At 37.8% G+C, this 24978-nt stretch overlaps 1 protein-coding gene across 1 annotated transcript; it reads left to right on the plus strand.

Annotated features, from left to right (window-relative positions):
• The first annotated feature begins 2017 nt into the window (after positions 1-2017).
• gjd2b (gap junction protein delta 2b) lies at positions 2018-24530 on the plus strand. The gene is made up of 2 exons (XM_061927752.2): positions 2018-2272; positions 21023-24530. The coding sequence occupies exons 1-2, from the start codon at positions 2202-2204 to the stop codon at positions 21864-21866; spliced, it is 915 nt and encodes a 304-aa protein (XP_061783736.1). The 5' UTR covers positions 2018-2201; the 3' UTR covers positions 21867-24530.
• The last annotated feature ends 448 nt before the right edge of the window (positions 24531-24978 follow it).

The raw sequence follows: 24978 nt of genomic DNA on the forward strand, positions 1-24978 counted from the left end.
TTATACACACACCATAATAATACTAGTATGTTGAAGCACAGTACAATCCATCAAGCGGTGCGGCTTCATAGCTTACCAAAGTCGTACTAAAACATTTTGATGGATTTTTGAGCGCCGTGTGTAATGTTCTATATTTTCAATGGAACATTTAATATGTTTGTGTTGTGAATGTAACGGTACAGTGGGAGAAGGAGACGGCACGGAGGCAGGGACGTCGTTAGGTTGCAGCGTGTTTATTATAATATATAAATGAAGTGTGTGACTAATCTAAATGTATACGGTGAGACTATGTGTAGCAATTATATGTGGAGTGTTACTGGGTGGTGTTGAAGGTGCGTGTTGAGATCGGTGCGGGAGTCCAGAAAGGGCAAGACAGGCTCAGACTTCCAGAGACAGGCAGGAGGTCAGGATCCTGGAGCGAGGCGTCGTTGTCTGGGGGCAGGCGTGAGGTCGAGATCCAGGAAGGCAGCAGGGAGTCCAGAGGGGATCCATGGAGACGAGACACACAGCTCGCAACCAGGGGATATTAAAGGGCTGCTGGATGGCGACACAGGACAAGACACAATGAGCACAACGGAGAGGAAACACAAGGAGCGAGGAAGCGCATACGCAAGGAAGCGCATATGCAAGGAAGCTAGGGACGTGTATGGCTTATTGTACTGTACAGGTAGCTACGTTCTGGCACTGGAACGTAGGACACGCTGGCTTAAGATGGCAAGGAAGGTATCATCAGCGTCAGGTGTGTTGACTGTTGAGTGCGTGCAGCAGCCCGTGGGTGTGTCTCAGCTGAGCGCACAGCAGAGTGAGAGGCGGCAGGTGTTTGAACTGTAAAAGCAGGAGCGTGCCCAGCGGTGCGCTCAACAGAGTGCGTCGAGGAATACGCAGCGGCCTGCGCTCGCGCCATAACAGTTAATTTGAGTACTATTGCAGTCTACACGTATCTCTTATGTGTGACTGCCATCTACTGGTCACACTTATCATTTCACCATGTACCAAATAAAATTGCTTCGAGGTCGGTAAGCGCAACCAAAATGATTCCGTACATTAGGCGCACCGGGTTATAAGGCGCACTGTCGAGTTTTGAGAAAATAAAAGGATTTTAAGTGCGCCTTTTAGTCCGAAAAATACGGTATTCTACATTGTATTATTATTGTTATGAGTAATATTATTATCAATATTATTTATTATTTGAGTAACAATATACTATGCACTGACTAATCTAATGCATACAATTATTATTGTTATCATCAATACAACATATAAAGTAGAGATTAGCTGATACACATAGGATTATCATCAGTGAATAATAGGAATCATAATAATTCATTATTAGTATGATGATAATTTTATCAATAGTGAAGCTCCGTGTGTAATATTCTATATTTTCAATGGAACATATAACAATTTTGTGTAGTTCACTTGAGTCATATTGCGGTCTACACCTATCTCTTATGTGTGACTGCCATCGACTGGTCACACTTCTCATTTCACCATTTACCAAATAAAAGAGCTTCGAGGTCGGTAAGCGCGGCCAGAATTATTCCGTACATTGGGTGCACCGGGTTATAAGGCGCACTGTCGAGTTTTGAGGAAATGAAAGGATTTTAAGTGAGCCTTATAGTCCGAAAAATACGGTAATTCACATTTTATTATTATTGTTATTAGTAATATTATTATCATTATTATCTATTATTTGAGTAAGAGTAAACTGTGCACTCATGCATGCAAGTATGATTGTGTCATATCCCTGTGTGTGTACAGTTGTTTTGTTTGTGTGTGTGAAGGCGTGTGTCACGTGACAACCACAGGCAGGTAAAAGGTCACGTGGGTTACATATAACTGTTACAGGTTACTTTCTGGCTTCTCGCGCTGACTAACAGTCGTGCCCGTGACGCAAATGATCCTACTTAAAGTGGATTTAGCGCGAGGATCTCCACAGTCCACGCACACACACACTTACACACGGACACGCGCGGACACGCGCGGACACGCGCCTACAAACGGCTGTCATCAGGAGTCCACAGCTCATCTCGCACAGAAGTGCCGCGAAGGAAGAAGTCGTCACGTCCACGCGCCTTCTCCTATGAGAAAATGTGGGACTGTTGTTAGACTTTCCCTCTCTTTTTTTAGTCGTGTTACCTCTTCTTTTTTTTCAACTGCACACTTTGCGTCTGAGTGAGATCGTGTCCGAATGAACAGTCATGGGAGAGTGGACCATATTGGAGCGTCTCTTGGAGGCGGCTGTCCAGCAACACTCCACTATGATAGGAAGGTAAGAACTATGATTATTAGTCAAGTGCAAAAAAAACAAAACAAAAACAAAAGGTTTTTAACCGAGAAGAATTATGCTATTGTATAAAGCACAGACCAGGTGGAACACTTTTTTTTTTTTTTTTTAAAGAATCGATGTATAATATACATCAGGCCTGGGCAATTATTTTGACTCGGGGGGGCCAAATTTTTAGAAGAATATGTGTCTGGGGGCCGGTATATCTATCTATCTAAGTATATATATATATATATATATATATATATATATATATATATATATATATATATATATATATATATATATATATATATATATATATATCTGAGATAGGCTCCAGCGCCCCCCGCGACCCGAAGGGAATAAGCGGTAGAAAATGGATGGATATATATATATATATATATATATATATATATATATATATATATATATATATATATATATATATATATATATATATATATATATGTATGTATGTATATATGTATATATATATATATATATATATATATATATATATATATATATATATATATATATATGTATGTATGTATGTATATATGTATATATATGTATATATATATATATATATATATATATATATATATATATATATATATATATATATATATATATATATCTGAGATAGGCTCCAGCGCCCCCCGCGACCCGAAGGGAATAAGCGGTAGAAAATGGATGGATATATATATATATATATATATATATATATATATATATATATATGTATGTATGTATATATGTATATATATGTATATATATATATATATATATATATATATATATATGTATGTATGTATGTATATATGTATATATATGTATATATATATATATATATATATATATATATATATATATATATATATATATATATATATATATATATATATATATCTGAGATAGGCTCCAGCGCCCCCCGCGACCCGAAGGGAATAAGCGGTAGAAAATGGATGGATATATATATATATATATATATATATATATATATATATATATATATATATATATATATATATATATATATATATATATATATATATATATATATATGTATGTATGTATATATGTATATATATGTATATATATATATATATATATATATATATATATATATATATATATGTATGTATGTATGTATATATGTATATATATATATATATATATATATATATATATATATATATATATATATATATATATATCTGAGATAGGCTCCAGCGCCCCCCGCGACCCGAAGGGAATAAGCGGTAGAAAATGGATATATATATATATATATATATATATATATATATATATATATATATATATATGTATATATATATATATATATATATCTGAGATAGGCTCCAGCGCCCCCCGCGACCCGAAGGGAATAAGCGGTAGAAAATGGATGGATATATAAATATATATATATATATATATATATATATATATATATATATATATATATATATATATATATATATATATATATATATATATATATATATGTATGTATGTATATATGTATATATATGTATATATATATATATATATATATATATATATGTATGTATGTATGTATATATGTATATATATGTATATATATATATATATATATATATATATATATATACATATATATACATATATACATATATATATATATATATATATATATATATATATATATATATATATATATATATATATATATATATACATATATATACATATATACATACATACATATATATATATATATATATATATATATATATATATGTAAGCTGTGAAAATCTGCTGTACAGCGTGTGTGCTTGGGTCCTATTTTTAGGAATACTAATACAAAACCTCACAATAATGTCTGATTGAATGCTAAAAACGTTATGACGGACAGCCTTAAAAAACGGAATGTAATTTAACTTTTTTTAACTGAATGAGACACCCACAATGTACATGAATATAAAGAATGTGGGATTTGCAATATTAACTATGAACGATAAAACACTGAATATTGACAACATATGAACGTCACACGCCCTCTCGATCGACATATTTTACAATCAAGCGAAACACAACAGAAATGCAACAAACACAGCGAAATATGAATGCAAAGGGTAAAAAACCCACCTACAATCTGATATCTCTGATACATCTATACCACTAAGCTTTAGAACTTTGTTGTAAAAATCTCCTTCCACGTCTGTCCCTAACACCCACGTTTCAGGAAACACTCTGTGTAAACACTCTGTGTAGACACTCTGTGGAAACGCTCCCCACCCACACTGCTTGGTGCCTCGTCTGAGCTGCTGTGACTTAGATTACCATAGTAACTAATATATCATGCAGAAGCGCAGTTTCCAACCATTGAAATCCTTTGTATAGTTCAAGACTTACGGTCATTTGAAAACATCATAATGGCAGATACAGTTTGGATCTTAAAGATCTAAAAAGAATATTTGGGAATGTCCGGCATGCAGACCAGATTGAAAAGCTTAACGGGCCGCATGAGGCTCCCGAGCCTTAATTTGCCCTGGTCTGATATATGTGATGTTGCATTCATGTTACATTGCTCATGCTAAATGTAATCCTTATTATCGAAGAGTCAACTCACTTCTTAGTGTAGTACCAAAGTACTTTGATTTGAACAAAGAACATATATTCATGTAAAATCATTGAAATAGTGACATTTATTGAATGGCTTATTAGCTTGTTTTCTATGACTTCATTGAAGAAATATATTAAGACCAGGGGTGTCAAACTCATTTTAGCTGAGGGGCCGCATGGAGGAAAATGTGTGCACACGCGGGCCGGACTATTAAAATCATGGCATTAAAACTAAAAAATAAAGACAACTTCAGATTGTTTTCTTTGTCTTACTTACCAAAACTAGAACAAACACATTCTGAAAATATTACAATTAAAATATAGAAAAAAATACAGACAGCGGTAAAGTTTGGATCCATGAAGGAAAGAAGAAAGTGAATTAATGTTTAGAACTGAACACATTTACATATACATAAACATTTGTTTTCTTTTGTATATTTTTTTTATTTTTATGAATTAAGTAACGTTAATGGCAACCTTTTTCCAAAACACAATATAGAATGTGAGATATAACAGGATAATGCATACATTTAGGGCTGCAACAACTAATCGATTAAATCGATTAAAATCGATTATAAAAATAGTTTCGTTGGATCTATGCTATGCCCATTTTTTTTTTTTTTATAAAACTTTATTTATAAACTGCAACATTTACAAATAACTGAGAAACAATAATCAAAAAAAGTATGGTGCCAGTATGCTGGGGTTTTTTTCAATAAAATACTGGAAAGGATAGAAATGTAGTTAGTCTCTTTTATCCGATTATTAATCGATTAATCGAAGTAATAATCGGCAGATTAATCGATTATAAAATTAGTTGTTATTTGCAGCCCTACATACATTTATCATTTGTTTTGAAAATGCTTACAAAAAAGTTGGACGCCAAAAATGTACTGTGGGACCCCATTTTTATGACTTGATGGGGTCCCGGGACCGCATTTGGAAAATTCCTAGCGCCAACACTAATGGAGTATTGGTGCGTGCAAAACAGCAGCAGGCGGCTGTGGCCTGTGGGCCGCTTCTAATACTAATCAAATATCATCCCGGGGGCCATTCAGATCTGGCCCGCGGGCCTTGACTTTGACACCTAGGAGTAAGACAAATAAAGTGTCCTAAACTGAACGTCGCCGCCCCATACACACACACTTTGTATGTTTACATGCATGCACTAAAAAAAATAATTATTGCACAGATTTGGTTCAAACAGTTTTTTTTAACACAAAAAAACTTTTAACTTTTTAAAGATGGGATTAAAATATCTAGAATATATCTTGATAAACGCCATGAATATTTTTTATTTTTTTTATTTTTTTTTTCCACAAAAAAGCACCAACAAATTAAATATAAAGTGGCCAGAATATGAATTTAAATATTTCACACATTATATAAAATTAGAGATAAACTGATAGGATTATCATCAGTGAATAATCAGAGTCATAATAATTCATTATTAGTATGATGATTATATTATCAATAGTGAAGCTCCTGGGAGTTAAGTAATCTCGAATCAAGGGTCTTTGAACACATCACAGTTATGAGATGCAAAAGTTAAACTCGTGCATCACTTTCTCCATCGCCACCACAAATACATTTATTATATTTTTGACTTTCTTCTATCACCTTATCCTTGTTCCAAAATTCTGGTGCTGTGTATATATATATATATATATATATATATATATATATACATACATATATATATATATATATATATATATATATATATATATATACACATATATATATATAGATATACATATATATATATCAATCAATCAATCAATCAATCTTTATTTATATAGCCCTAAATCACAAGTGTCTCAAAGGGCTGCACAAGCCACAACGACATCCTCGGTACAAAGCCCACATACGGGCAAGGAAAAACTCACCCCAGTGGGACGTCGATGTGAATGACTATGAGAAACCTTGGAGAGGACCTCATATGTGGGTAACTCCCCCCCCTCTAGGGGAGACCGAAAGCAATGGATGTCGAGTGGGTCTGACATAATATTGTGAGAGTCCAGTCCATAGTGGATCCAACATAATGGTAAGAGTCCAGTCCATAGTGGGGCCAGCAGGACACCATCCCGAGCGGAGACGGGTCAGCAGCGCAGAGATGTTCCCAGCCGATGCACAGGCGAGCGGTCCACCCCGGGTCCCGACTCTGGACAGCCAGCACTTCATCCATGGCCACCGGACCTGTGCCCCCCCCCCCCCCCCCTCAAGGAAAAGGGGAGCAGAGGAGAAAAGAAAAGAAACGGCAGATCAACTGGTCTAACAGGGGGGCTATTTAAAGGCTAGAGTATACAAATGAGTTTTAAGATGGGACTTAAATGCTTCTACTGAGGTAGCATCTCTAATTGTTACCGGGAGGGCATTCCATAGTACTGGAGCCCCAATAGAAAACGCTCTATAGCCCGCAGACTTTTTTTGGGCTCTGGGAATCACTAATAAGCCGGAGTTCTTTGAACGCAGATTTCTTGCCGGGACATATGGTACAATACAATCGACAAGATAGGGCGGAGCTAGACCGTGTAGTATTTTATACGTAAGTAGTAAAACCTTAAAGTCACATCTTAAGTGCACAGGAAGCCAGTGCAGGTGAGCCAGTATAGGCGTAATATGATCAAACTTTCTTGTTCTTGTCAAAAGTCTAGCAGCCGCATTTTGTACCAACTGTAATTTTTTAATGCTAGACATAGGGAGACCCGAAAATAATACGTTACAGTAGTCGAGACGAGACGTAACGAACGCATGAATAATGATCTCAGCGTCGCTAGTGGATAAAATAGAACGAATTTTAGCGATATTACGGAGATGAAAGAAGGCCGTTTTAGTAACACTCTTAATGTGTGATTCAAAGGAGAGAGTTGGGTCGAAGATAATACCCAGATTCTTTACTGATTCGCCTTGTGTAATTGTTTGGTTGTCAAATGTTAAGGTGGTATTATTAAATAAATGTCGGTGTTTAGCAGGACCGATAATCAGCATTTCCGTTTTCTTGGCGTTGAGTTGCAAGAAGTTAGCGGACATCCATTGTTTAATTTCATTAAGACACGCCTCCAGCTGACTACAATCCGGCGTGTTGGTCAGCTTTAGGGGCATGTAGAGTTGGGTGTCATCAGCATAACAATGAAAGCTAACACCATATTTGCGTATGATGTCGCCTAGCGGCAGCATGTAAATACTAAAGAGTGCAGGGCCAAGAACCGAACCCTGAGGAACTCCGCACTTTACCTTAACATAGTCCGAGGTCACATTATTATGGGAGACGCATTGCATCCTGTCAGTAAGATAACAGTTAAACCACGACAAAGCTAAGTCTGACATACCAATACGTGTTTTGATATGCTCTAATAAAATATTATGATCGACGGTATCGAAAGCAGCGCTAAGATCAAGAAGCAGCAACATAGATGACGCATCAGAATCCATCGTTAGCAGTAGATCATTAGTCATTTTTGCGAGGGCTGTCTCCGTAGAGTGATTTGCCCTGAAACCGGATTGAAAAGGTTCACAGAGATTGTTAGACACTAAGTGTTCATTTAGCTGCTGTGCGACAATTTTTTCGAGGATTTTTGAAATAAAGGGAAGGTGGGACACCGGTCGGTAGTTTACCATGAGGTCAGGATCAAGGCTAGGTCTTTTGAGCAGAGGATGAATAACCGCTTTCTTGAATGCTAGGGGAACAGTGCCAGAGGAAAGTGATAAGTTTATAATATTTAGCACTGATGGACCTAATAATACAAAAAGCTCCTTGATAAGTTTCCCAGGAAGTGGGTCAAGTAAACATGTTGTTTGTTTTATCCCACTTACACGCTGTAATAGTTCCTCTAATGTTATTTCATCAAAAAGAGAGTATATACATATATATATATATATATATATATATATATATACATATATATATATATATATATATATATGTATATATATATATATATATATATATATATATATATATATATATATATATATTAGGGCCGGGCGATATGGCCTTTTTTTAATATCTCGATATTTTTAGGCCATATCGCAATACACGATATATATCTCGATATTTTGCCTTAGCCTTGAATGAACACTTGATGCATATAATCACAGCGGTATGATGATTCTATGTGTCAACATTAAAACATTCTTCTTCATACTGCTTTAATATAGGCTAATTTTAAACTTTCATGCAGAGAGGGAAATCACAACCAAGTCAATTAACCAAAACTGTATTTATTAAACAGTTATTAAGCAGTGGCACAAACATTCATGTCATTTCAAAACAGAAAGTGCAAGATTGTCAGAGACATTTTAAACAAGCTATTAGTGCACTTTGTGCATGATGTCACTAAGATGACATATCAAAACAACACTAAATTAAAGTGCACTTTTTGTACAGAACGCCACTACAATATTTTGAAACAAATAAAGTGCACTTTTGTGCATGATGTCACACTAGATATTTCAATAAGTGTCAAATAAAAATGAGCTGCATAATAGGAAATCAAATAGTGTTCGTCCTTCGCTATGTGGTAGTTTCCAGCGGACGTTATCTTCTGTTGTTGACTATTTTTTTCATACGGTGTTGATCTGGAAATGTTTGCCTCAGCATTTTGATGGTGTGGCACCGAACGGAGATGTTGACATGCGGAGTATGCACTCTTCATTCTCTAGCAGGGGACTTTTCAAATGAAAATACATATTAGCAGAAATGCTACTTTTTGTAGCAACAATTTTGCCCCACACTTGACAAATTACGGTTGTCTGTTCGACATATTCCCATTTGAAGCCAAACCACCGCCAGACAATGGACCCCCTGTTGTTTTTCTTGGGAATTAATTCTTCCTTCATTTGTTACCAGATTTGCACCTTCTTTCTCTTGTATTACCACCCGCACCACAGCTAACGTTAGCCATGCTGCTACCTCACTGCTCCGCGATGGCGTATACGTATGTGACGTATGACGTGACAGTATGTGACGTGTGTAAGAAGGTGCGCTTGCTGTTTGTGAGAAGGAGACACAAGAAAGAGTGAGAAGAGCCTGTAGTGTAATGCCAGCAGCTAAAAGCAACTGTGTGAGAACGTATCCTCGAATATCACGATATAGTCATTTTCTATATCGCACAGAGACAAACCCGCGATATATCGAGTATATTGATATATCGCTCAGCCCTAATATATATATATATATATATATATATATATATATATATATATATATATATATATATATATACAAACATATATATATATATATGTATACACATCTCATGTTGTGCGATTCAGAATCGATTCTCATTTTTAAAAAATCGTTTTTTTTGTTTGTTTTTTATTTTTTTTTTAAAAAGTAATTTATTTTATTTTTTTAATTAGTCAATTCAACAAAACAATACACAGCAATACCATAACAACGCAATCCAATTCCAAAACCAAACCCGACCCAGCAACACTCAGAACTGCAATAAACAGAGCAATTGAGAGGAGACACAAACACGACACAGAACAAACCAAAAGTAGTGAAACAAAAATTAATATTATCAACAACAGTATCAATATTAGTTACAATTTCAACAAAGCAGTGATTAAAAATCCCTCATTGACAATATCATTAGACATTTATAAAAAAAAATTAAAAAAAAGAACAAATGTGTCACAGTGGCTTACACTTGCATCGCATCCCATAAGCTTGACAACACACTGTGTCCAATATTTTCACAAAGATAAAATAAGTCATATTTTTGGTTCATTTAATAGTTAAAACAAATTTACATTATTGCAATCAGTTGATAAAACATTGTCCTTTACAATTATAAAAGCTTTTTACAAAAAGCTACTACTCGGCTTGCATGTCAGCAGACTGGGGTAGATCTTGCTGAAATCCTATGTATTGAATGAATAGAGAATCGTTTTGAATCGGGAAAAAATCTATTTTGAATCGAGAATCGTGTTGAATTGAAAAAAAAAATCTATTTTGAATCAAATCGTGACCCCCAAGAATTGATATTGAATCGAATCGTGGGACACCCAAAGATTCACAGTCCTAATATATATATATATATATATATATATATATATATATATCCATCCATTCATTTTCTTCCGCTTATCCGAGGTCGGGTGGCGGGGGCAGCAGCCTGAGCAGGGAAGCTCAGACTTCCCTCTCCCCAGCCACTTCGTCCAGCTCCTCCCGGGGGATCCCGAGGCATTCCCAAAGCCAGCCGGGAGCCAAAGTCTTCCCAATGTGTCCTGGGTCTTCCCCGTGGCCTCCTAACGGTTGGATGCACCCTAAAGACCTCCTAAAGACCTCCTAAAGGAGGTGTCCAGGTAGCATCCAGATCAGATGCCTGAACAACCTCATCTGGCTCCTCTCGATGTGGAGGAGCAGCGGCTTTACTTTTCTCTAAGGGAGAGCCCGCCACCCGGCGGAGGAAACTCACTTCGGCCGCTTGTACCCGTGATCTTGTCCTTTCGGTCATAACCCAAAGCTTGTGACCATATGTGAGGATGGGAACGTAGGTCGACCGGTAAATTGAGAGCTTTGCCTTCCGGCTCAGCTCCTTCTTTACCACAACGGATCGATACAGCGTCCGCATTACTGAAGACGCCGTACTGATCCGCCTGTCGATCTCACGAACCACTCTTCCCTCACTCGTGAACAAGACTCCGAGGTACTTGAACTCCTTGGGGCAAGATCTCCTCCCCAACCCGGAGCTGGCACTCCACCCTTTTCCCGGCGAGAACCATGGACTCGGACATGGAGGTGCTGATTCTCATCCCAGTCGCTTCACACTCAGCTGCGAACCGATATAGTGAGAGCTGAAGATCCTGGACACACACACAGTCAGAGGTGGGTAGAGTAGCCAGAAATTGTACTCAAGGAAGAGTACCGTTACTTTAGAGATGTATTACTCAAGTAAAAGTAAGGAGTAGTCACCCAAATATTTACTTGAGTAAAAGTAAAAAGTTTGTTGTGAAAAAACTACTCTAGTACTGAGTAACTGATGAGTAACCTGTTCGTTTAATGATGACGGCAACAAATAATGTACAAAAACATAAAAATAGCAATGAGCAAATTCAGAGCCAGGAATATCTCTTAAGCAACTAAAACTTAGACTTAGACTTAGACTTCCTTTTTATTGTCATTCAAATTTGGACTTTACAGTACAGATAAGAACACAATTTCGTTGCATTAGCTCATGGTAGTGCAGGATAAAAAAGCAATAAGGTGCAGATATAAATAAATAAATATGTTACTGAACAGATAAATATATTGCACTTTTTCATATGCATCCGCGTTTATGGATGTATGTTATATTGTCTTTTTTATTCCAGCGAGTTAATCCATTTTGGGGGGAGTTGAGCGGATAATTATGATGCATTCAAGAGCAAACAATAATATATATTAATTAATAATACATTAACATAAAAAACATTAAGGCAAATTGAGCCACAATAACTTAACAGCACCATAGGCTCAGTAGGCAGAGATTACAAAGGAAAATAACAAGTTAGCCTTTACGCAGAACATTAACTGATAGGTGTGGGCTGCATCTGGGAACACACTGATTGGTGTTTCTATGCATGCATGTGTGTGTGTGTCTATGAGGCTGCAGTACGTTAATAAATGTCCCCACACGATGTACATTTGACAGTGATTCATAGCAGGGAAGCCAACATCAGCCTACGGTGACAGCCAAAATATCTACTAACGTTACTTACCGCCATGTGCTTTGTTGAGTTCATGTAAGCTTAAGCTTGTTAATCATGTGACCGCCTGGCTCTGTTTGATTGGTGAAACGGAGTCAAACGTCACCAGTGACTGTATTTGACTGGTGAAACAGGCATGCGATAGATCCTACTTTGAAGGTCTGTCTGACAAACCAAAACAAACAAAGCGTGCATTAATAGATCGATAAAAATCAGTAGCGAGTAGCGAGCTGAATGTAGATAAATGGAACGGAATAAAAGTAGCGTTACTTCTCTATAAATATACTCAAGTAAAAGTAAAAGAATGTTACATTAAAACTACTCTTAGAAGTACAATTAATCCCAAAAGTTACTCAAGTAGATGTAACGGAGTAAATGTAGCGTGTTACTACCCACCTCTGCACACAATATATGACTATATCTATATACAGTACAGGCCAAAAGTTTGGACACACCTTCTCATTCAATGCGTTTTCTTTATTTTCATGACTATTTACATTGTGGATTGTCACTGAAGGCATCAAACTATGATTGAACACATGTGGAGTTATGTACTTAACAAAAAAAGGTGAAATAACTGAAAACATGTTTTATATTCTAGGTTCTTCAAAATAGTCACCCTCTGCTCTGATTACTGCTTTGCACATTCTTTGCATTCTCTTGATGAACTTCAAGAGGTAGTCACCTGAAATGGTTTTCACTTCACAGGTGTCATTTTTTTGATGCCTTCAGTGACAATCTACAATGTAAATAGTCATGAAAATAAAGAAAACACATTAAATGAGAAGGTGTGTCCAAACGTGTGGCCTGTACTGTATATATATATATATATATATATATATATACATATACATATATATATATATATATATATATATATATATATATATATGTATATATATATATATATATATACAGTGTATATAAAAATATATATATATATATATATATATGTATATATATATATATATATATATATATATATATACAGTGTATATAAATACATATATATATATATATATATATATATATATATATATATATATATATATATATATATATACATATATATATATATATATATATATATATATATATATATATATATATATATATATATATATATATATATATATATATATATATACATATATATATATATATATATATATATTTTAGGGCTGTCAAGTGATTCAGTGTTTAAATCAGATTAATCACACATATAATCATTATTAATCACAGGTTGTTACTTGCGTGAATATTTAAAATTTGCTTAAGATAATACCCCAATATTTGGACACAAATCAAATCTTGTGGTCAGAATGTATTCAAATCACGTCTTTAAACGTTGTACATAACTACAAGGCATACATTTGCTTAAAACTTGGTGACAATAAGTATACTAAGAATTAAAAGCTCATTTTTCAAGTATTTGTAAAATAGCAAACAGGGTACTGGTAGTAAACACACCCATAAACAACTTTTCAGAGTGCAGTATTTACATCTGCATTTAAAACTATCACCGTAGTCCTCTACTTTGGAAACTTTTTTAGCTGTACGTAATAAGCAACTTTAAATATTTTATATTTCTTTATAACGACACATTTGGTGTTTTATTGTTCAATTAAAAACACTTTTAACGTATGTCTAGTCTGTGTGCTATTGTGTGCTTAGCTGTTGTGTAGCTGCATGCTCCTCGTGACTAGCCACCATGTTTACCTTTTGTAAATAACTTGACTAAACTATTAAAAACACTTTTAACGTATGTCTAGCCTGTGTGGCTATTGTGTGCCTCGATGTTGTGTAGCTGCATGCTCCTCGTGCCTAGCCTACCATGTTTACCTTTTGTAAATAACTTGACTAAATTATTAAAAACACTTTTAACTAAGGGTGTAACGGTACACAAAAATTCCGGTTCGGTACTTACCTCGGTTTAGAGGTCACAGTTCGGTTCATTTTCAGTACAGTAAGAAAACAACAAAATATACATTGTTTGGTTATTTATTTACCAAAGTTGTAAACAATGGCATAACATACATATACACACAGGGTCCATTGCCAGGGTTATTGTGGTCAACATATATGAAATATAAACTAAATAAGATTAAGGCTCAGAATGGTTTCTTAACAAAACCTTTCTACATATAAAGTGCTTTTTTTATTTGAATGATTGATTGAGACTTTTATTAGTAGATTGCACAGTACAGTACATATTCCGTACAATTGACAACTGGGCTCATTGTTCTTCCACCATAGAAATGGGTCAAAATCTAGTTTTTAATGCAATATGGTCTTAAATCTGCTGCTATAAAAACATTTGTTATTGCATTAGCCCTGTCTGACTCGCCGAGGAGAGGCTGCTTGAATGCGGTGGGAGCTGTTTGCTCGTCTTTCTCTTCGTTGAAGCGATGTTCACTTGGGGGTGGTGACGCTTCAAATGGGTTAGCATGTTATATGTGTTGTGAGAAGCATACCCTACCGCTGCTGAACAATGTCGGCAAACCTCCGTCCTCCATTGTTGTATCGCACTGCGAAGCCGAAGTGTTCCCAAACGGGAGATCTTAACGAGGCAGGAGGGTCTTTCAGCTCTGGCCTTTACATGTTGTTGTAGCCCAGTCGTTGCTAGCATGTCGTGTGTTGTGCCTTGGTGTGCATTGTTTACACAACGTGCGGTACGCTACTTAATGTGTCCGTGTGGAAACTTGTTCCGTACACCTCCGAACCGAACCGAAACCCCCTTACCGAAACGGTTCAATACAAATACACGTACCGTTACACCCTTACTTTTAACGTTTGTCTAGCCTGTGTGCTTAGCTGTTGTGTAGCTGCATTAATGTTGTGTCGTTCGCGAACGATTCGTTCGAAGGAATGAATCTTTTGAGTGAACGTACTGAACCGAATCACTTCATGAACTGATTCGTTCCTTTCTCAGTTCAGTTGAGCTCCGCCGCGACCATGCCGGTATGAGTGGAACTGGCGCATTCTGTGACGTCGGCGAACGACGCAGCCAGCTACTCATCATGGGGGCGGGGGGGGGGACTGAGCGAACGATTCGTTCACCGCGGATTAACGACATGAATCACTCAGTGAACGACAACGCTCTCGCTCTCTGCTCTGCTTGCCCCAATGCTGCGGGTGATTCTCCTCCCGTCGCGGGGATATGTTTCATGCCATTGGCATCCGTTCTCCATTCATTCTCCAAGCTAACGGCTAATGTTGACTCAAGCCACATGAAAACAAACACGCGCATTATCTCAACACATAAAGTTATGAGAGTAGAGGAGACAGAAAGAAAGTCAGTGCAGGGCAAGGCGGAGCAGCAGCGACGCGAGGGGGAGGGGCGGGGGGTAAAGTGTAGGGCAGGCTGTTTGAGAAGATTTAAAATAAAAATAATAACTAATGTATGTACATATACATGGGCTATTATTTATCTTGATTTTTATATTATTTAAGCTATTTATTTTCTTTTTTATTGCATATTTAAGTTGATATTTCCATTTTTATATTTTTAAATGTAAGCTACAGAAATGTTAGTTTTAATGTTGGCTTTTCTGGCACTTGGTTTAATATTTGTTTTGTTTTATTTAAGGTAGCCTATTTATTTTCTTTTTGTTTGCACATTTAAGTTGATATTTTCTTTGTTATATTTTTAAACGTAGGCTACAGAACATTTTGTTTTTATGTTGGCATTTCTGGCTCTTAATTTATTTGTTTTATTTTGAAGGTATTTATTTTCTTTTTGTTTGCATATTTAAGTTTACATTTTCTTTGCTACAGAACATTTCGTTTTTATGTTGGCATTTGTTAAGGGTTTCTTAATGTAATATTTGTTTTTGCACTAAACAAACGAGGCCTATTTATTGAACTGTTGATTGCAAGCATTTTAGTAGGCTATTACTATTTTTTTTATTTCCCACTTTTATTTATTTCTTATTTTCATTTCAGTGCAATAAAACATATTTAACAACCAAGACATTTAGTCACATTTTGTTTATTGGACAGGCCGGAAACGCACACACAGTGTTTTTAAAAGTAACGGAATCTCTACAGCTGCAATGTCTGTTAATTTGCGAACGTCAAGGGGAGTCTGTCAGGGCAGAGAGCGATTCACGTCTGTCGCCCTCTGGCCCACAGAACTGCTACTGCACAAGTGATTCGGTGATTCGCCGACCTGCGCACAGAACTGCTGCTGCAGAAGTGATTCGGTGATTCGCCGACCTGCGCACAGAACTGCTACTGCACAAGTGATTCGGTGATTCGCCGACCTGCGCACAGAACTGCTGCTGCAGAAGTGATTCGGTGATTCGCCGACCTGCGCACAGAACTGCTACTGCACAAGTGATTCGGTGATTCGCCGACCTGCACACAGAACTGCTGCTGCACAAGTGATTCGGTGATTCGCCAACCTGCACACAGAACTGCTGCTGCAGAAGTGATTCGGTGATTCGCCGACCTGCACACAGAACTGCTGCTGCACAAGTGATTCGGTGATTCGCCAACCTGCACACAGAACTGCTGCTGCAGAAGTGATTCGGTGATTCACCGACCTGCACACAGAACTGCTGCTGCAGAAGTGATTCGGTGATTCGCCGACCTGCACACAGAACTGCTGCTGCACAAGTGATTCGGTGATTCGCCAACCTGCACACAGAACTGCTGCTGCAGAAGTGATTCGGTGATTCGCCGACCTGCGCACAGAACTGCTACTGCACAAGTGATTCGGTGAACAAATTTTTTGAAAGAATAAATTTAAGGAACTGATTCTAGTGATTCAGTACAGTCAAAAGAACTGCCGATCCCATCACTAGCACTGTACTGTACTACGCACGCCCCCCCCTCCTTTTTTGGTGGGGGGGGGGGGGGGGGGGGTGATTCGGTGAACGAATCTTTTGAACGAATCAATTTAAGGAACTGATTCTAGTGATTCAGTACAGTCAAAAGAACTGCCGATCCCATCACTAAGCTGCATGCTCCTCGTGCTAAGCCTACCATGTTTACCTTTTGTAAATAACTAGACTAAATTATTAAAAACACTTTTAACATATGTCTAGCCTCTGTGGCTATTGTGTGCTTAGCTGTTGTGTAGCTGCATGCTCCTCGTGCTGAGCCTACCATGTTTACCTTTTGGAAATAACTTGACTAAAATATTAAAAATATCTGATGGATTAGGACACCCCTAAAAAGTACCAATTAGTAATAAGTAGTGGTACGGACAGGAGAACTCAGGTCTACATGGGGGAACTACAGTATGAAAAATAGAACTGGAACACTGTTTATCGGACCTGTGATGATTTTAATCTACATTTAAAACCCTTCCCTGTGGTCTACATATGTATTGGATAAACTTTGGAGAATTTTTTGTGTTTACTGTATTGGGCTCCACAATCACTTTTATAACCTCTTTCTTTAGCTTGTCTGCAAGATGTTCGATTCTGAAGGCGCTCCAAGATTGCAAATGGAATCGCGCCCCGCCCTGTCCAAAAATATCATTATTTACATTTTAAAAATGTACACTGTTTAAATATACAGTACAGGCCAAAAGTTTGGACACACCTTCTCATTTCAATGTGTTTTCTTAATTTCCATGACTATTTACATTGTAGATTGTCACTGAAGGCATCAAAACTATGACACTTGTTAGGGTATCGGTCAAGGTGTTGACCCCAGGATACAGAGACGGGAGGCAAGGTGGAATTACAAAAAGGAAATATTTTAATTAGTCCAAAAGGGGTAACATAAGGCGATGGGGCAGAAGCGCACACCATGTATCACAGACCAAACAGGATCCTCAGTGGTAGGCAGGGGGATAGGCCAGGGCACACTGAGCACAGAGAAAGTCCAACAAAATATCTCCTCTCTACCTCAGGGAGGCTAGTAATAGAACACAAGGAGTTTAGGGATATTAGGACTAAGGAACGACCAACGTACTAGGACTGGGTAGGCGAGGCAGGCGCATGAGACGTGGAGAGCACAGGAAACAACCGGCAAGGCAAAGCTGTCTGTGACGAGCTTAAATACTAACAGGCTAATTAGTTGCAGGTGTGCCTCAAGGTCCGCCCCTCGCCGAGGACAAACAAACTGAAAACAAAGACCACAGGACCAAATGCAGACATCAAAATAAAGGGGAAGGCAGGAGAATAATAAAACACAACAACACCTGTGAAGTGAAAACCATATCAGGTGACTACCTCTTGAAGCTCATGGAGAGAATGCCAAGAGAGTGCAAAGCAAGTAATCAGAGCAAAGGGTGGCTATTTTGAAGAAACTAGAATATAAAACATGTTTTCAGTTATTCCACCTTTTTTTGTTAAGTACATAACTCCACATGTGTTCATTCATAGTTTTGATGCCTTCAGTGACAATTCATCTACAATGTAAATAGTCATGAACATAAAGAAAACACATTAAATGAGAAGGTGTGTCCAAACTTTTGGCCTGTACTGTATGTCTTGAAGTTTCCACCGCAATTTTTTTCCAAACACGGTTAAAAATAAACTTCATAAGGGTTATATAGATTCACCCGGTCCCAACATTAGGTACACCTGCACACTCTCCAAACAATTCGGAGAGTGCATAAAAAAAGCTGCTTTTAGTGTCACTGCATGTTGCATGTCTGTGTTATTGTGCGCATGCCGAGATTAAAATAAAATAATACTTTATCCTACCTGATTTTTGTGTTTTCTCATAGCTGGAAGCAGAGGGGGAGTAGAGCCACCCTCTGGCTGAGAGTTTACCTAATTTCTAAATTAGTGCTTCCACTTCAATGTAGCCAGACTGCAAAACCCCGCTAACAGAGACATCCAAACCTTTGCCCAAGCTCACGCCAAAATGCATGAACCGCAAGATTTAACATTACGGCCTTGTTTAACGTGACATTGTAACAAATATTTATAAGTTAGAAAAGAGGAAAAAAAATCATAGGTCCTCTTTAGGAATGGGGATAATTGATAATGACGTCCACCAGCCTCGCTGCTACGCCTCCAGGATGCACAACAAGAAGTGGCCAGAATAATAGTCAGTTGGGAAGCAGACTATGACAGAAAATGTATTTCATCTCATGAATATTGTTCATAATTGGAAAATTATATACCGTATTTTCCAAACTGTAAGGCGTTTTCCTCAAAACTCGACAGTGCGCCTTATAACCCGGTGCGCCTAATGTACGGAATAATTCTAGTTTTGCTTACCCAACCTCGAAGTAATTTTATTTGGTACATGGTGTAATGATAAGTGTGACCAGTAGATGGCAGTCAAACATAAGAGATATGTGTAGACTGCAATATGATGGCAATATGACTCAAGTAAACAACACCAAAATTTTGTATGTTCCAATTAAAGTATAGGACATTACACACGGCACTCAAAAATCCATCAAAATGTTTTAGTACGACTTTGGTAAGCTATGAAGCCACAACGCTTGATGGATTGTTGTTGTTGGCGCATTACACATACAAGTATTATTATAATGTGTGTATGTATAAGGTAAGGCATATTATCTAGCGATTTGTTTCACAATATTATGCAAAAGCAACTTTGCTTACCTTCTGGTACCTGCTGATCTGTATTTGGGATCTGCATAAATCCTGAAGAATTGCGCGCGTCCGCCTTTGTAGTCCGTGCCAACTCCGTAGTGGATATGCTTTTTCTTTTTCTTTGTCTTCTTGTTATGGGACATTCATCCTCCACTGTTGCCATTTCTAATATAAAGTAGTGTAAAGTTCTTACTTATATCTGTCAGTAAACTCGCAATGAAAGCACTAAAACATAGCGGTGTCGTGAGTATACATTATTCACCCAAGGAACTTTGGTTATTAGAGAGTTCCGGTCGGACGTTTTTTCACGGGACACATTTCCGGCCTTGTTGTCCGGCCTTGTTGTTGTTTCCGGATGAGGACATGCTGCTCCGTTATTGATTTAAGTAAAGTCTGAATGTCATTAAAACAGTTAGCTCCATCTTTTAACACTTCTTCCACTCCCGTCCTTGCACTCTACACCGCTACAACAAAGATGACGGCGAGAAGAAGCTGTCGGAGGTGAGCCAGGTAAATAAGACCGCCCACAAAACGGCGCATTCGGAAGCGACAGCATAATCTATGCAACATTTTGACCAAAGAACCACCATTACATGTTATGTAAACCACAAGGAAGTGTTTTACATTTAGAAGAAAAAAAATAGTATTATGACTCCTTTAATGTGCCCTGCCCTATAATCCGGTGCGCTTTATATATGAAAAAAGATTGAACATATACCATTCATCGGCAGTACGTCTTATAATCCTTTGCGCCCTATGGCCCCGAAAATACGGTAAATCAAATTGATTAGTCAGTGTTTTTGAGTTTTCAAGTGTGTTGTTTTTTCTTTCAAAATTAACCAAACAGAAACAAACCAATGCAGGTTTTGGACAACTGTATATGACTAATGCGTCCAATTGTTGAATTTTTTTTCAGGATCCTGCTCACTGTGGTGGTGATTTTCCGCATTCTGATTGTGGCTATAGTCGGAGAAACGGTGTACAATGATGAGCAGGCCATGTTTGTATGTAACACTCTACAGCCCGGCTGTAACCAGGCGTGTTACGACAAAGCCTTCCCCATCTCCCACATCAGGTACTGGGTGTTCCAGATCATTATGGTCTGCTGCCCCAGCCTCTGCTTCATCACCTATTCTGTCCATCAGTCTGCCAAGCAGAAGGAGCGACGCTACTCCACAGTCTTCCTCTCGCTGGACAAGGAACAAGACTTGACCAAGACGGACGACAGCAAGAAGATCAAGAACACCATTGTGAATGGCGTCCTGCAGAATTCCGAGAACTCCAACAAGGAGGCGGAGCCCGATTGCCTCGAGGTCAAGGACATTCCCAACTCAGTCCTGCGAACTACCAAGTCAAAAATGAGGAGACAGGAAGGCATATCCAGGTTCTACATCATCCAGGTGGTGTTCAGAAATGCCCTGGAGATCGGCTTCTTGGTGGGCCAGTATTTCCTATACGGATTCAACGTCCCTGCGGTGTACGAGTGTGACCGATACCCTTGCATAAAGGACGTCGAGTGCTATGTCTCGAGACCTACAGAGAAAACTGTGTTCTTGGTCTTCATGTTCGCTGTCAGTGGTATTTGTGTGGTGTTCAACTTAGCGGAGCTCAACCATCTGGGCTGGAGGAAGATCAAAGCTGCAGTTCGAGGCGTGCGAGCAAGGAGGAAGTCCATTTATGAGATCCGGAACAGAGACCTGCCTAGGATGAGTATGCCCAACTTTGGACGTACTCAATCCAGTGACTCTGCATACGTGTAAATGTGTGTTGTACATGTACAAATACTGTACACGGAAACTCCTGGTACAAAGTATCTGTCAGTACTCCTTTGGGGGCATGTTGAATCTTTCCCAAAACATATCTGAACCTTTGTCTTAGCCTGGTCATTTCTATGACTGACTTTATGACTGAATTGTTGAGATAGTTTTTTTTCTTTTATGACATGGAAAAACTGAATGGTTTGATTCTTTAAACGTGAGGTTGTGATGAGGATGGTTGTCGCCTTTGAGCAAATCATACAGGTATTCACTAATACGCTATGACAAATGTAGAAGGACAATTTCAACATGCAGCTCTTTTTTCTCATTCTTTTTTTTTTATCGGACATAAGCATCTTCTGAAAAGAAAATTAAATCATTATCAGTAGGATATACAAGTGTCCCTGAAGTTTGGACATCCATCCATCCATCCATTTAGTACCGCTCACCAGCTCAGTGGCTTTGTGGTTAGAGTGTCCGCCCTGAGACTGGAAGGTTGTGAGTTCAAACACCGGCCGAGTCATACCAAAGACCATAAAAAAATGGGACCCGTTGCCTCCCTGCTTGGCACTCAGCATCAAGGGTTGGAATTGGGGGTTAAATCACCAAATGATTCCCGAGCGTGCCGCACGCTGCTGCTCACTGCTCCCCTCACCTCCCTGCAAAGGACACATTTCATATCTTTCTTGAAAATGGCCTTGCAAATATATATCAATATATCTCCTTCTTTGTGGGGCAACACTCACTTTGAAATGACAAGTGAGTATCCAGTCACAGTCTCGTTAACATCAGGTTACCTCAGGCCTGGGCAATTATTTTGACTCGGGGGCCACATTTAGAGAAAAAAATGTGTCTATCTATTTTTAGGAACACTAATACAAAACCTCACAATAATGTCTGATTGAATGCTTAAAACATTATGACAGACCGCCTTAAAAAACGTAATGGAATTTTAAATCTTTCTAGTAACGATACATTTGACAAAATATGAATGTCATACCCTCTTCAATCTACATATTTCACAATCAAGTGAAACGCAACAAAAATGCAACAAACAGTGAATATGAACGCGAAGGGTACAAAATAAACCCACCTACAATCTGATAAATCAGATACATCACTAAGCTTTAGAACTTTGTTGTGAAAATCTCCTTCCGCGTCTGTGGAAACGCTTCCCGCCCACACTGTTTGGTGCCTTGTCTGAGCTGCTGTGACGTAGATTACCATAGTAACTAATTAAATGACCATAGTAACTAATTAGATGACCATAGTAACTGGTATATAATCCATAAGCGCAGATTCCAACCATTGAAATACTTAGTATAGTTCAAGACTTGTGGTCGTTAGAAAACATCACTGCACATCATAATGGCAGCTACACTTTCCATCTTAAACATCTAAAAAAATTATTTGGGAATGTCCGGCGGGCCAGATTGAAAAGCTTAACGGGCCGCATGTGGCCCCCGGGCCTTAATTTGCCCAGGTCTGGGTTACCTAGATAGGTTACTGTCAACAACTTGTGATCTGATTGGCTATCGCAACTGTCTATCAACTCTATGTTTTCTCAAATTCATCCGCTAACGGTCCCGGTGAATATCCAATCACAGGACACGTAAATGTCACGTTCAACCTTAGGCCAGCTAGAAGGCCTTACTGACAACAACTTGTGATCTGATTGGCTATCGTAGTTATCTATCAACTGTATGTGTCCGTTCACTTACAGTGCACGGATGCCTGCTTTGTTCATTCTGAAGGCCCCGGGCAGATTTGGTACAGCATGGCAACATAAGCTAGCTGAATTCTGATTGGATACAAACTCCAACCTAAAAACATCAGCATTGGAAAGAGCATAATATGACATGAAGAGAATATGAATACTTTTAGATATTTAGGGAAAGTAAATTATAAATTACTTTTGTCTTTAATTAGGATCATGATTTCTGTTTATGTTAGGCCTTTTGGGGTTGAGTGGTGTGCTGGAGCCTATACCAGCTGCATTCGGGCGGAAGGCAGTGTACCCAAGACTTTGTTATTCTGAGGTATGTGTACTAACCAGTGCACCACTGTGCTGGACACATAAGCTACAATGTATATATTCTACAATTATCATAAAAATATATTTAACATTTGTATTTTAATACAGGATTCACGGATATATTATAAATAGTGCTGTCAGACAATTACATGTGTGTATAGAATATGTGTATATTATATGTCCAAACTTGAAGGACACCCTGTAATATTTGATATAACATTAATGTACACTTTTTTTTTCAGATGGCTTAACATATGTTGACCTTTTCATTTTTCTGGACGCGAACCTCATTGGAAAAAGTTTTGGACAACACTGAATGATGGTTATATATACAGTATTTACAAGCCCAATGAACAGCAACTATATTGTCTTCATATTCATGCGGTTCAATATCATTCAACAGAAAGATGAGTAAGATTAATAAGACATGTATAAATGTTATGAATACAGGATATTTTTTGCATTCACCACTGACCTTAAAACGATGTACACCTAAGCGCCATTTTTATTTATGTATTTATTTTTTAATATTGTCAAGTGCCATACATCTACTGTATATACACTCATATAACTTATCTAACCAATATAGACAACCTCTATCTAAGGAAACGCATGTGACACGTCACACAGTCTTTGTATGTGACAGCTACATCATGTTTTTCGGTGGGTGTTTTTTTGATTTGGGTCCACACTATGTTACTTTTAAAAAAAATATCTGCAATAAAAAGGAGCCATATGACCAAATTTAAGGTGTCTAAATTTTGACATGAACGACAAGACTACAGGTTTTGAAAGATTCTGAGAAATATGTTCTGATGTGTCCATACTTTACATGTAAATAATAAATGGGTTATACTTGTATAGCGCTTTTCTACCTTCAAGGTACTCAAAGTGCTTTGACAGTATTTCCACATTCACCCATTCACACACTGATGGCGGGAGCTGCCATGCAAGGCGCTAACCAGCAGCCATCAGGAGCAAGGGGTGAACTGTCTTGCCCAAGGACACAACGGACGTGACTAGGATGGTAGAAGGTGGGGATTGAACCCCAGTAACCAACAACCCTCCGATTGCTGGCAC

Source organism: Nerophis lumbriciformis, linkage group LG34 (genome assembly GCF_033978685.3).
Source record: "Nerophis lumbriciformis linkage group LG34, RoL_Nlum_v2.1, whole genome shotgun sequence".
In the NCBI taxonomy this organism is placed as follows: domain Eukaryota; kingdom Metazoa; phylum Chordata; class Actinopteri; order Syngnathiformes; family Syngnathidae; genus Nerophis; species Nerophis lumbriciformis.